Here is a 15,495-nt window from a genome sequence, read left to right on the forward strand (position 1 = left end):
TTAACGAGAATATGTACTCTTTTAAACAACGTTATTATCAAGTCCTTATCTCTATTGGGTTTCACATCACATCTTTATCTGTATTGGGGTAGACAGAGACTTTAGATTGACAAACAAAGAAGTCGCTTTCATCGAATCATTTCCCGAGGCTTAGATAAAAGGCTCTGTCTAACCCGTAAGGGGTATAGACGTGATCATATGTGTGAATGTAATGTGAAGCATGTATGATTACTGACAAAATCTTGAATTTTTTTTGAGATTTTAAAATATATTTTATCAACCAACAGTGTTAGAGTACATCATTTCCTTGAAAAACTTTTACAATCAGTAAAAAAAAGACATCCCCTAGTTTACTCTACGCTTAACATGGACAAGAATCTAGTACCGACTAATGAAAACTCAGCGGCCTTTACAGCCCGTACATAGAATTCGGAATAACGTTAGACTATAGAAGTGCTATTAACAAAATGTGACGTTTCAAGTTAAGTTTGTTACACCGTAAATATTCGTGTTGCGTCTCAATTCTGTAATTTATTTGACGGCGTTTTTTCGTCCTGGCTTTTTGCCCCAGTTACATCATCACTAAAAGAGGACCTCAAGATGCATCTTTTGACCATACTTCTAGAATTGATAAGTCAGGTTTTTACACAAAACGACACCCATCAAACCTCCGTCATCTTTGTAGAGGAATCTCATCCATATTAGATGGACACTAAGTTTGGTTTCAAAATCAAGAATGTGCAGGTTTTCTTATGATTTTTTACTCTCACCGTTAGAGCTTTGATTAACAATCTTACGTATCTCGTTTTTATACACACAAAAAATCCCGCATCTTTACCGACGGCGTATGCTAAAACTACATCTTTCCAATCGCTACGATCCCTACATAATGTACTTCTTTCGCTTCATCCACACTTTCGCTCTTCATTGGGCTGCCTTAACATTATACACTACTTGGCCATTTCTATTGTCTCAAAGTATTCAGATATCTATACTCACCACCAGAACATCTTCGTTTTGAAATGACACTCGTAATAAGAGCTTGCTCTTAGAAAATGTTTATAGTAAATTTTGCTTTACGCAACAGAATCTTTACCATGAACCATGCCGGATAATAAATAATGTGTAACTATATAAACACGAAATTATATGACACATTTCGAGGTCGACATTACTCCTATTTCAGAAATAAAACGATGGACAATTTATGAAATGATTTTTTATAAAAAGTTCCTGAACAAAAAACGTTTCATCCGGTCACTCAAACTTGCAATAAAGCAAAAACTCTCACTTTAAGAACATCTGGACATTGATTTTAGGGTTCTACAATATTTTTGCTTTGAGTTTTAATAGAAAATATTATTATAGATGAAGTTTGAATGAGTAAAATTTCAATCGAATAAATTTAATAAAAAAAAAATCATATCGTCATATAGCTCTAATTACGGTAGCTATAGAAAAGCAAAAATATCACAATAATTTTCAACTATTATATTAAATTATAATCATGTAATTGCCAGCATTTTTGACATTATTATGCAATTTAATATAAAAACATTTTAAATTTTTTTTAAAAGGTTGTACGGAATTCTTTCCTTGAAAAAAAAAAACTCCAACTTGACTGAATTTTTTTTAAGGTATACATAAACAAACAATACCACCTAGAGACTGGACCTTTTTTTGTTGTGAGATTTTTGCTAACACGTGCCACAAAATTTTAACCATGTTGCTTATGAAATTAAGGCATAAATTGCATTATACTAGTTTACTGGTTCTTAAGACTATTGTAAACAATGATCTGTTTGCATTTCTATTCGTTGGTACTATACATAAGCAACCATCGGTCACTGCACACAAACTTCAACTTTAAGGGGTAAAGGTCTCCGTTTAGTCGATAGTACATACAACACATTGGCAAACAGGTATTGCTTACAGCAGCTTTCCTCTAGCTTTCTGAGAACTTTCTACTCATGCGAATACACTGTGTCTTACGACTATATTCATAGTGCAGAATGAATTGAATATTTATTTAAGTGAACTTGTTGATGTGAAAATCTTACCTAATACAAAATAATTCCTCTTTCCTGGAGGGGTAGGCAAAGACTACAACGTTCCACTTACCACGATCTCTGTATTTCAACTACATAAAACAGTTTTGTAACAACATACACCAAATTAAAAAATCAATAAAAAGTAATTTCTAATGGATAAACATGCAAACGTATAATCATGTCCTGATCCCTTTCGGGGCAGACAGAGCCAACAGTTTTGGAAAGCTTGAGTGGCTCCGTTCATTTGTTTGGCTTAATGATAGAATTGAGATTCAATCAAAGAGTGACAGGTTGCTAGCCCATCGCCTAAAAGAAGAACCCCTAGTTAATAAGTTTAATCCCTTAGTCACCTTTTACGACATCCATGGGAAAGAGATGGAGTGAACCTATTATTTTTTGTATCTAGTGATATCTTAGAAATTTTCATTCTAAGACGATCGTGTGAAAAAATTTCCTATATTCGCGATCCAATCGCCGGCAAAGGATTTTTCTTCAGCAAATCAAGATACCGTCGCCGGCTGGACGCTGTGATAAATAGAGGGTTCTTAATGCGGCGATCATCCGCTGAAAGTTGAGACTTAACAAAAAATATCTAATATATAATCTAGATTGAAAATGGAAGTTCTTCGATATTTCTTAGCGAGTCCAAGCTTAGGATTTATGTCTTAATGTTACTCGTAATGGCAGTTTTAGCATTAATTATCAGCAGTTTGGAAGATTATCACCCATAACTTTATTCTACAGGTTGACTGGAAGAGATCCCGCTTAGGGATAAGCTCGTCTTTGTACTGTACTGTTTTTATTTGTAATGTACTCCTTTAGTGAACAATAAAGCATTTTCTTACTTACTTATAATTAAATATTTTTTAAGAAATGACACTGATTGACTACTATATATAGGCACAACTCAAAAACGATGGGTCTAGATGGTGTAAAAAAACGTTTGAATAGATTGACAATTCTAGATATTTGTAAATTGACGTTTGGCGACAAAGCTGCAGTGTAGTCTGTTCCGCCTTCCCGCTGCCGGTACTTGTTTTTTGAACGCGGTATTAGACATATTAAGACTTAAGTTATGTTGACGTCAATAAGCTATAATTTGTAATAACCTATTTGAAAACAAATCTAGGTAAGTATTTATGTTTGTATTACGGCATGAAGGTCCAAAAGTGCACCTAAGGATTTCTCGAAATTCCTGTAGGAACTAAAATTGACGAGATTTCTTGTTTCACACGAGTTAAGTTGCAAGCGTTCTCTAGTTATAAGAATAAATAAAGACATACTTACTTATTGCCGTGTTTTTCCCGTGCCAATAGAAAAAGGAATAGGACCACTCCATCTCTTTCCAATGGATGTCGTAAAAGGCGACTCAGGGATAAGGCTTGTAAATTTGGGATTCTTCTTTTAGGCGATGGGCTAGCAACCTGTCGCTATTTGAATCTCAATACTATCTTAAAGCCAAATAGCTGAACTTGGCCTATCAGTCTTTTCAAGACTGTTGGCTCTGTCTACCCCGCAAGGGATATAGACGTGAACATATGTATGTATGTAGTATTATTTTTACTATAAAATATACTATAGTTGAGTTAGTATCTCGTAACAAAAGTCTCGAACATACTTCGAGGCCAACTCAATCTGTGTAATCTGTCCCTCATTTTAATTAAAATAATTAATTAATTTCATAATAAAAGTGGCTTACAATTCATAATAACACTAGCACTAAAAAAACGGTAGGGTTTTTTTGTTGTAAATCTTGGATCAAAAAAGCAATTTTGATTGGACTATACATAAGACCACAGCTGCATCCGGAGGCCCTCATTATTTCCGTAACAACAAACGTCGACTCGCTTTGAAGATACCGAATAATTATGATGCATACATACATACATATCATCACGTCTATATCCCTTGCGGGGTAGACAGAGCCAACAGTCTAGGCTACAATCAGCTGTTAAGCTTAATGATAGAATTGATATTTAAATAGTGACAGGTTGCTAGCCCATCGCCTAAAAGAAGAATCTCAAATTAAGAAGCCTATCCCTTAGTCGCCTTTTACGACATTTCTTTTTACCATGGGTAAGATGTGGAGTTGTCCTATTCTGAAGTACTGGGAATAAAATCAATAATACCCAATTGATTTAAATCTGTTTTAATTAGATTTTCAAAAGAGACATGTCCCATGCAACCATAGGGATCTTCTGAATGGAGACTCGAATAATGGAAAAAGTTAATTGTTAAACCCAATATACTTCGTGTAATATTCGATCAGATCTGTGGATGTCGTAAAATGCGACAAGGCGACACGAGCATTAACAATAAGTGCCGTATGTGATTCTTGGAACTTTAAAACTGTCCGTGTGTTTCTTTTATAGACTGGACTCTGCTTACCTCGTAAAGCATATAGACGTTATTGAAGACAAGTGCTTTACAATATTACCATCCAGTTCTATTGATTCATTTATAAATAGTTCAAGATTTTTTTATGAGTTATCCAATTTTCAAAAAAATACTTGAATTAGATTACTCATAAAAAAACTTGTTCTATTTAGAACCTCCTCCTCCTTCGAAGTCAGTTAATGAAAAGCCAGTAAATTCTCAAAAATATAATCTATCCTCACCATACAATATATTTATAACAACCTATAAAAATTCCTCTGACAAACACCGACATAAAAAACACACATCACACAAAACCACTTGTTTCAACATGTCCTTTGAAATTAATAAATTCTAGTTGAATGTTCCAATGTGCTCAGTAAGAGTGATTTGTTAGGTATTGTTAGAAAACCAGTAAACAAAATTGGCTAAGCTAAGATACAAATGTTTCAAAATCAAAAATCATTTCTAAAGATTTGTTAGTTTAATAGCGCTTTCGGAGTTCAGTGAAAACTTGAAGACGCCATTTTAAATCGAATAAACCCTCATAGGTAGTCTCGAATCCCAAAATTATCAATAGTACTAAAACTATCGTAAACTTTGTAGAATGCACAATACGTGTTTCCTGATAAGATGTGAGTTAGTAATTTTAGACAAATGTTTATTTAAATATTCTGGTTAACGTAAACCATAACCTTCCTTATTGCCGTATATGTGTAATGGAGACGTGCATTATTTACAAAACAGTTATACTGCTCATTAGTGTTACGACTAGCTTTCGATATTTCATTAAAATCACAAATAGTGGTAAAAGATAATATCGTCAAAACAACATTCATCATTTCTTTCCAAGTAAATCGTCTAACAGATCTTGATTGGATAAATTAGAGTCTCCGAGTAAATTCGTTCTGGATTCCGTTCTGGATCCCCTCCTGCCCGATAAAGATCTTTTTCTTGGAACGGGTACATCCGTAAATACTTGATCTGTCAGCATTTTGAAATTATTATTCAACTCTGTCAATGCTTCCGCTGGTATCTCGCCGTTTGAATTAACGAAATCATTAATCTTATCCACAGCTTGTAACTGCTGCACCAGTTTATCACTCTCAAACTGAGACGTATTGAACTGTTTCAAATGCCTGTCTATAACTTTGCTACTCTTTTCAATGTCTTGAATTATATCTTTGCAGTATTTATCAATTGGTTTAGCTGCCAATATCTTCTCCAGGTTACTGTTTTCTCGTTTCGGTCTTACCATCTCACTTTCAATTCCTCCTACTCTTCTATCCAAGTTACTGGTTTCACGTTTAGGTTTCTTGTCATGTTCAATTTCATTATGGCTATTTATTGTGACCGTCGTAGTAGTTTCTTCCACGGTGACGTCGCCATAAAATGACACATTAGAATTCCTTCTACCTCTCGATTTTGGACGTTCCTGTACTTCTTCTTCCTCAATTTGTTCCTCAATGGATTCTCCTAAAGACCCTCTTCTCAATGCACTGGACTTTCTGGAAGACGGCTCTTCATTATTTTTAATTTTGGTAAGAAGTTCAACTTTCATACTTTCTATTTTTTTCTGAACTTCGTCAGGTGAAGAATTTTTGAAGTCTACATCATCGAATATTGCTAAGTCGGCCATTCCATCTTGAACGGTTTTAGCTAATTCGATCATGTTATCGTCAGATGAACTCTTTGAACTTTTTCTCTTGTGATTGGGAGTGGATCTGCTTGTAGAATTTGTCCTGCTTCGGGCGTAAGCTGAACGCGGTTCAGTTGACGAAGAAGTGTCATCATGGGATAAGGAACTGCTAATGTTGCGTGAGTTTTCACAAAGTTTCGCGAGGAAAGATTGCTCAGCCTGCAAAATAAAAATTATATCAAATAGGTAGATAATATATGTAAGTCCCTTTTGAGATTCCATATAGTTGGTTCAGCTATTAAATTTCATTTTCTTTTTTCTCATGTAAAGAACAATGACTGTTTAAATGAGTCGGTTTTAATTTGATTTTGGAGTAAATTTTTAGCTAAAAATTAGAAGAGGTTGAATAAGGACCGTTTTGCGCTATGCAATGAATTGTTATCGTAAGCAAGTACATATTAGTAAATACATATATCATTCTGCACATACATTACGTTCATCAGATCTTGTATTATCTGGTCCTGGTTTGGTTTTACTGACTGGGCGTGGCATGGCCGTCATTGATGATGATTTTACTGGTGATTTCACGGAACGGCTAGCGGCTGTACTCAACATCTTTTCTTTCATCTGAAATATTTTTGCTTTCTATTATTCATTCTAAGTGTCCCTCTAAATATTTCAGTCAAAAATACTAAATGTACAGACAAAATATTTTTACTGTTTTATTACATGTATAGATAAACGTTTAAATGATTGAATTGACGAAGCGACAGAAGTAGGTACTCTCTGCCTGTCACTTCGGAAAAGAGTATTTTATGTACCATGATATATAATTATTCCAGGGAATAATGTTAATTATTCCCTGGCATAAATAATAATCATTGTAATTATTATAATTAACCTCAATAATAGTCGACAGTTTATCAGCATTGGTGATGGCCAAGTCCAGGTCGTGCCTCGTGTCCTTGTGCTTGTTTATCTCGTTTTGTAGCTGATGTCTGAAGTTCTTCGCTTCCAACGCTATCCTTCGCTGGAGCATGCTTATCGTCTCGTTCTGCGAGTTCACCTTCAGCGTCAAATCGGAGACTTGCGCCTGGAGTTTCTCACGCTCGAGAAGGTTCCTGGAGATATTATTTATTTGTTAAATTAAATAGAAGTGTAACGTCAGCTAAGTTGGTTGGCAGTTGTTTAGTTTATGAAAAGTGCTTAAGAAAATGAGATGAAGACACCTTTTCGTCTTTCGCCACTATGCTTCGTTTACCGACATATTTTATCCGGTCTGCGACGTCTTCAGTTTTAAGGTCAACGTTAAGACAAAAAATCATACTTATTCTTTATTGAAAAGCAATGGCGATATATATTTCATTGGGCTTATAAAGATAGATCTTATTTGATTATTACATCAAAACTTTTAGTGAAATATTTATTGCAAATACCTATATTTTACTAATTTTTATGCAAAAAAAAATATTGTCAGTACCAGAAAATGTTACAAGCTAGATAGACAGATAAGCGGTCCAACCACCAAAAACAATTAATAAAACATTGTACGTATCGTTGATCAAAAAACAGAATATTTTACAGATAAATCTTTCACAGTCCGTAACAATTTAAATTCAAAATGCGAAAGCCAAATTCCAAACGCAAAACATCGTTACAGAGATTCTTAATCTCATCCAGGATAATGGCCCGTTTAAAGATACCACTATTATCTGTAGTCCAGATAAAGATACAAGAACCAAACTCTAAGCGAAAGGCTTAGACGTACCCTATTAGCATTGTCTGCTGGAGGCAACTTTACGTAGCTTTGTGTTACAAAGAAAATATTTTCCCTTTATTAGTATTATGAGTATGAAGGTTGAGGTTTCGTGTAATTTAAAAATTTTCCTGTTCATATTCTCAGAATCGTAAGAAAATAAGGTCGTCGATGTTTTTCAACTGTTCTTTGTAAATTTGCACCTGTGACTTAATCAATCCTTTAAAAGGCATTCGTGAAAGAAAAAGAAAATAAATGTAGCTAAATATAAAGATTTTTTATTTTTCTAGTTACTGTTCATCTGATTTCGATAGAAGCTTTTCCTCGCCTTTTTTATAATGCCTTCGTAGTTCATTTCAATAAGATACATTCCCATTTTACTCACCAAGGTACATGATAACGTGTTACGAACAGACAAAAGAGGAACAGAATATTTTTCTTTAGGGTACTTTCCAATTTTCGCTAAAACTTTTTCATCAACTTCATAATTGCAATTCAAATACAAATATCGTATATTCAGTATGTGTTTACAAAAGCTTGTTGTACTGCCCCCATTTAAGGTTTCCCTGTGGTATATGAGTCAGGATCCTTCCGATTTTAAGGAAGTGTGAATGGGACTGTTGGAGTGAGAAGGCCTAGACGACGTACCTTGATCAAATCGGGGACGTTCTAGTAAAAGGTCTGATCAAGAGTACCCGCAACCGACGAGCTTATGAATGTGGATGAAGCAAAAGAAGAGTGCAGGGATCGTGGCAAATCGAAAGATGTGGTCTCTGCCCCTTCGGGAAAGAGGCGTGATTTGTCAATCAAATTGTAATTATCTACCTGTCCTTACTCAACTCCAACAAATGTTGGTGTTCATCCTTCAGCTGTTGCAACTGCATCTCCCTCTCTTTCAGCTTCTGTGTCACTTCTTTGTACTGATGCTTCAGCTGCTTGTACTTCGTCTGCTGCACCCTCATCTCCTCGCTATGGGAGTTCAGGACTTGAGGCAGTTCCGCGTTCGAATTCTCGTACCTGTTTGGAATTTGTATTTAAGGTCTGAAGAAATTTACCAAGCAACAACACTAGAGGTAGATTAATTTTTGGACCAAAAGTAGTAATTGAACATTGTAATGATATATATTTACTATGAAATTTTCCAAAATAAAACTTGTTTCCGACAAATAGTTATTTATATCTAATGCATTATTTTTAGAAGTTCAAAATGAAGTCATGTTTCGCTTCATAATGTATTACACAAACATTTTGAGCATTCATTCATTAATATTATATTATTTACATTTAAAATATATATTCTGCTTAATTTGTGCGGTAAATGAGATTCAAATCGTCATAATTATAATACTATGCAAGTCCCTAAGCAAATAGCTGTCGAAAATTTAACCCAAATTTAATATCGACTTTTAACAAAGGATTTCATTTGTCACAGAAACGCCGATATATTCAAATCAAATTCCGTTCTATTTCTGAACAAATTCGGCAGTATTTCCTTAAAAGCCTTCCGATACAACGAACAATCACGTTTAAGGAAAACGGGAGGTACGGTCGACAAATAAATAATGTGAATATATGTATTTCATCATCGTCATTTTCCTGAAATTTTATCCCGTCACGCGTAAGAGTTAATATTACATAAACATAATAAATCAATATCTTCTTCCTCCTAGACCCTGGATTGGGTGAGTCATGTTTTTACACGATGCGACTCCCATCTGACCTCGCAACCTGTGCAGGTAAACCTAACCCGTATTGGACCGATCATGATAAATCGCCGTAAGAGTATCAGCTAGTATTCAAACTAATGTACCAAAAGTGTTTCTATAAATAATTTTACTATTCAGGTAAAATTATACAGATTGAGTAAGCTTCGAAGTGAGTTCAAAATTAGTGTAACGAGATACTAACTCAACGAAAAACAGACAAAAAACGATATGACAATTATTAAATGTCGTTGAAATGTCCAACAATAATAAATGCAAAAAATTTTGAATTTGATACTATGTTTTATAATATATATTTATATTGATAACCTTTGAAGACTCAGATCAAGCAGGAAAAGTTTGTTTATCATCATGCCCCGGCCGGGATTCGAACCCGAGACCAAACAAGCGCACTACCGCTACGCCACAGAATATCGTCATTACTAAAAACTTTGAGTGCATTTACCTCTGCAGCGCAATTTCTTGTTTCTTTTGCAACGCTCTCAAAACACGGTTCTCATTGCTAAGCTCCTGAAACAAAATATAATATTTACATTGAAAGCAACAAATGAACAGACGGCTCACATTACGTACACGAACCAAGTTCATTAATAGTTTTGAACTAACATTTGCAAACTAATTGCTTACATACATTTCTGGATTAAATCGTACAATCCGGATTTATGATAAAGTATATTATCGAATCTTTTAAAAAAACCGTGGCCTTTTAGTTTTTTCATGACGTTTCGTTGACTCTGGTTGCCCCGTAACTTCATAGTGATAAGGACGTAATTTCATAATGTGTAAACAAACAGTCAACTGGCATTTTAGAAAAGTGGAAATTTGACTTTGTTCTTTTTCTCCCTCCCGGCTTTAGTCCCGGTTGCATCCTCACCACTTTGTAAAGGAGTCCGGGGTATGCCTTTGACTTATGGAAAAGTTAACTTTATTAATTTTGTCGTAATTTATTTGTCGTCTAATAACAAACCGAGGTCTCTACGGGGCGTTAAACTTTATAATTGATTCAATTTAAGCTGCAGATTTACCGTTCCTAAGTAGCCACTTACTCCTAAACTTGTAAAGTACCTGAGCTTTAATCAAAATTGAGTGCACTTTGACGTCGTGCTTTCACTTTACGAGCTTTCATTAATTGACACCCGTCCAAGCCATGTCCAAAATATTCTTGTTTAAATTAGTTAATTACTTAAATACTGTTTTAGCAAATACGAAAGATTAAATTTAGTTATTTCAGTCTTTTACGCTTGTTGTAAGGATTCAACAAATTTTTAACTAACCATAGTCCAAGAAGTAAATATTCAAGGGTAACTCATAAATATAGAGTGATAAACCTCCATGATCATGTTAGCAGGTGACATTTTTAGCTGTGTCGCTTAGAGCCCTATATACTATATACTAGCTTACCTAGACGATTTGACGATGTAGGTAGCAACTATCATCCAACTTTAGCAACCGGAACTAGAACCACGAATTGATAGATATATTATAAATCTATTCGTGGTTCTTCTCTTCAGGATGTAATTTATGTGTAACAATGATTCTGTGGCGAAATCTATACGCCACAAGTCACAAAAATAAAAAATAGAGTCACGCGACGCTATCAGTCATAAACAGCGAAAAACCTAAATCGCGCTTGCAAAAATTTCTAGGATTGGAGCTATATATACAACCTCCGACGATGTTGTGTCGGAGGTTGTATATATCGGTTCCCCAGGCATAACACCTAGCCTGGCGGAAGATCTTCCCTTTGATGGCGGTCGAGTTACAGTTCTAACCTGCAAATGATAGTGCGCATCCGCCAGCTGGTTCTGCAGCTGCTTGACCCTGTGCGTTTTCGCCGACAACACCCGCTGCGTCACATACTTGTCGGGGCGGCCGTTGACCGTGTGGTTGGACATCGCCTCGCTCAACGGGTTCAGTCTCTTGCGCTTGTTGAGTAGATTCAGCCGCGAGTTGCTGCTGTAAACGCTTTCTAGCGATTCCTTTCTGGAATTATAAAAGGGTTAAGGATTGGTACATCGATTCTGAAACTGATATATCAATCTTGTCAACAATAAAGGCAAGAACGTGAGAATAGGTTGGCAATTAACTAAGGCTCGGACCAGGTGGTGAATAACTTTATTAAACAAACGCACAAACCAACCACTAATACCTTTCCGCCTGAATGAAATACATCCGGAAACTTTGCCAATTAATAATTGAGTTGTGTAAATTGTTGCAAATAAACCACTATTATTGACATATGTGCCGTGTGGTTTCCGGCACGGACGGAGGACCGGAGGACCACTCCATCTCTTTCCCATGGACGTCGTAAAAGGCGACTAAGGGATAGGCTTACAAACTTGGGATTCTTTTTTAGATTCTTATTCACAATTTTAATATTAAGATTATCAGCTAAATGTGACCTATCAGTCTTTCAAGACTGCTGGCTCTGTCTATTTCGCAAGGGATATAGACGTTATTATATGTATATAGCCTTAACAAACTGTCTACTACTCCGCGGTACAAAAAAGCTGCGATATGATAAAAGGATTAAGCCGAATCCGATCGATTTTCCGACCATTGATAACTATAATGTAGGCTGCCATGCATAACTTATAACAAAAAGCTTTCGACCTAGATTGCCTAGGTATTAGATATAATGCTATACGATGGAAAGACAACAATGGTTTTGTAGAGTAGCGCAATGCGGTGGCAGCAAGTTGAATTGACCACAATTTTCAAATAGCATGGTTACCTTTTTTTGTGATACTAGGTAGAATAAGCCCGCAGCTTCGTCCGCGTGTATAGTTAATTTCCCTTCTTACTTCCTACTAGATACATACATATAGTCACGTCTACATCCCTTGCGGGGCAGACAGAGCCAAAAGTCTTGAAAAGACTGAAAGGCCACGTTCAGCTTTTTAGCTTGACGATAGAATTGAGATTCAAATAGTGAGAGGTTGCTAATCCATCGCCTAAAAGAAGAATCCCAAGTTTATAAGCCAATCCCTTAGTAGGTTTTTACGACATCCGTGGGAAAGAAATGGAGTGGTCCTATTCTTTTTTTATTCGTGCCGGGAACCACACGGCACTTACTACTTAGACTAGCTTGTCCCACACTTTTTTTTTATGAAATATATAAGTATTTGACCAGCAAATAATGAAATATCATACATACCCTCTCTTCCAAACCGGTATGAATTTTTGATTGATCATTTTCTCTCCTCAAAAAAAAGGATAACACTTAATTTTTCCCGAATTTACCGCAAAAATTTGGGACTTTAGTTGAATTCGCTTCTGTGCAAAAGTTTAACCGCAATTTATTTATTTATTATTTTCGGCAGACCAAAAACCATTTCCAAAAAAAAAAACGCCACGTATTTAAAACAAATGGTCAACTACACGACCTCACTGATACAAAACACTATTACAATTATAATTTAGTATAGGGGCCTATCGAAAAATTTGATGCAAATTTAACTGCACTTAGTAATTAACTCTGTGGGAAGAGAAACACGACCGCGCTAGCCTAGACAGGCAAGCAAGCTACCTTTGACAATGGTGTTAGTACTAAGCTGACCTATGTAGGTTCTGATGACATAGCATTTTTAACTCTATCAACATTTGACATGATCTTGACATAATTTGTACAGTATGTACATATTTTATTGTATATTTATTTTATTTGACAAAATATTCGTATTGACATAATCAGTTCTACATTCATTCATGTTTTTTAATGTAGACAATGTGCATTCGTCCACGATTTAGATTTAAGAGATCTATATTTGTAAATTGACGTCCGATGAAAATGCTGCAGTGTAGTTTGTTCCGCCGCTTCTTCTACACATGCGCTTTGGAAGCGGTAGTACTTATAATTAGATTTAAGTTATGTGACGTCAATAAGTGATACCTTGTATCCAATTTTGAAAATAAATCTATTCTATTCTATCAGACTTGGCTTATTAAATAATTTAAATTAGATTAAAATAATATCTATAAATTACATTAGGACCACTCCGTATGTTTCTGATGGATATTGTAAAAGACGACTAAGGGAATGACTCATGAATTTCTTGTAGTAGGCGATTGGCTAGCGACCTGTCACTAGGTATATAAATATTAATTTTATCATGTGTGTGTCGTGTGGTTCCCGGCACCAATACAAAAATGAATAGAACCACTCCATCTCTTTTCCATGGATGAAGGGGTAGGCTTACAAACTTGGGATTCTTTTTTAGGCGATTGGTTAGCAACCTGTCACTATTTGAATCTCAATTCTATCATTAAGCCAAATAGCTGAACGTGGCTATCCAGGCTTTTCAAGACTGTTAGCTCTGTCTACCCCGCAAGGGTTATAGACGTGACCATATGTATGTATTTTATCATTAAGTCATACAGCTAATGAGACCTTTAGTCTTTTCAAGACTGTTGGATCTGTCTGCCCTTTGAAAATGTGTTAATAGTGAGATGTCAAGTGACAAGCAATTGAAGAGTATAGAAGGGGAAAAGGTACGTAGCGATAAGGAAAATAGAATAACAGGTAACTAAAATACGAGCAGGTAAATACAATATATATAACTAGCTGTGCCCGCGACTCCGTCCGCGTGGAATAGTTATTTTGGGCATCATTGAAGCCCTCAAGGATGAATAATTTTCCCCGTTTTTTTTCACATTTTCCATTATTTCATCGCTCCTAGTAGTTGCAGCGCGATGTTATATAGCCTAAAGCCTTCCTCGATTAATGGTCTATTCAACACAAAAATAATATTTCAATTCGAACCAGTAGTTCCTGAGATTAGCGCGTTCAAACAAACAAACTCTTCAGCTTTAGAATATTAGTTATAGCTTAGAGCCATTCTCGACAAATGGTCTATTCAACACAAAAATAATTTTTCAATTCGAACCAGTAGTTCGAAACAACGAACAAACAAGAAAAACGAACAAACTCTTCAGCTTTATAATATTAATATAGATTACAAATCTTCGGCCAAGCAACTAGAATAGCATAGTGACGTATGTATAACACAAAAATTATACTTGCCTGAATTCTTTTTTCCTATCTTCTGGTATCAAACTGAGCACGGACATTCTCACAGAAGGAACACCATTTTATAAAAAATATAAAATTCACGATTATAAATAATATTTTGATGAAAGTACGAGTAATTCGTGAGCGATTTGTTGTGTTCGCTCGTCTCCACGGTTACCGATAACTTGTCAATCGATTATTTTATTTTTTATGTGGTTATAATGCTGGCCGCTTCTTGAATGATCTGGGAAGACACTTCAACACAGAGCACAGAACCCTTAGCAATGTTGTATTTGTTCTGTGCGCTCGAATTTTAACAGTCTTAACAAAACTGAGTGAAAGGTTGCTTGTCCATCGCCTAAAAGAGTTTATAAGGCCTATCCCTTAGTCGCCATCCACGGGAAAGAGATAGAGTGATCCTATTCATTATTCTATTGGTGCCGGGAACCACATGGTACCACACTTCACTTTATCGAACCTGATTCGTTCAAATATGTGATACAAAATTATTGTCTAGCCAAAATTGATGTAATGTTTGTAATATAATTAAGCTGCAATATATGGAACTAGTTAATTTACCGCCATCTAGAAAAAGCGACGAATTTAAATTTAACGCCATCTAACAAAAAAAACGATGTAATCTACAAAAATTAACGAATCAAATGCCATCTACAAAAAACGGCGGATTTATCGCCACGAATACAGGTTTTATCTCATTTCATCACGGGAACTATAGTATTAACCGGAATGAACCCGTACCAATGTCCTTCTCCAGACCTAATTACATCGATACGGAAGAAATGCCAAGCAATTTCTTGAGTTATTTAGGCAGGTATGTATAAGATACAAAATAAAAACGAACCCACGCTGTTCGTCGTCTCCATGACGTTTATTTTAGAATATTTTCTCAGATCTTAAATACTTATCGGTAAACTGTA

The 15,495-nt window shown here is 35.4% G+C and overlaps 1 protein-coding gene across 1 annotated transcript; it reads right to left on the reverse strand.

Moving 5' to 3' along the window:
- Nucleotides 1-4,715: 4,715 nt before the first annotated feature.
- LOC106143550 (lebercilin) lies at nt 4,716-14,616 on the reverse strand. Its single transcript, XM_060945089.1, has 7 exons — nt 14,570-14,616; nt 11,319-11,529; nt 9,992-10,056; nt 8,648-8,839; nt 6,968-7,187; nt 6,556-6,693; nt 4,716-6,285 (listed from the first exon to the last, which is right to left on the reverse strand). Exons 1-7 carry the CDS (start codon nt 14,614-14,616, stop codon nt 5,266-5,268), a joined length of 1,893 nt encoding a protein of 630 aa, XP_060801072.1. The 3' UTR covers nt 4,716-5,265.
- Between the last annotated feature and the right edge of the window lie 879 nt (nt 14,617-15,495).

The sequence above is a fragment of the Amyelois transitella genome, chromosome 7 (genome assembly GCF_032362555.1).
Source record: "Amyelois transitella isolate CPQ chromosome 7, ilAmyTran1.1, whole genome shotgun sequence".
In the NCBI taxonomy this organism is placed as follows: domain Eukaryota; kingdom Metazoa; phylum Arthropoda; class Insecta; order Lepidoptera; family Pyralidae; genus Amyelois; species Amyelois transitella.

What these genes read in the sequence shown, in the direction of transcription:
- LOC106143550 (XM_060945089.1), bottom strand. Translation starts at nt 14,616, where the DNA reads ATGTCCGTGCTCAGTTTGATACCAGAAGATAGGAAAAAAGAATTCAG. An exon ending in TTGGAGTTGAGTAAGGACAG is followed by an intron (nt 7,188 to 8,647) that starts GTAGATAATTAC and finishes TAATATCTCCAG; the next exon opens with GAACCTTCTCGAGCGTGAGA. An exon ending in CAAGATCTGATGAACGTAAT is followed by an intron (nt 6,286 to 6,555) that starts GTATGTGCAGAA and finishes TTTATTTTGCAG; the next exon opens with GCTGAGCAATCTTTCCTCGC.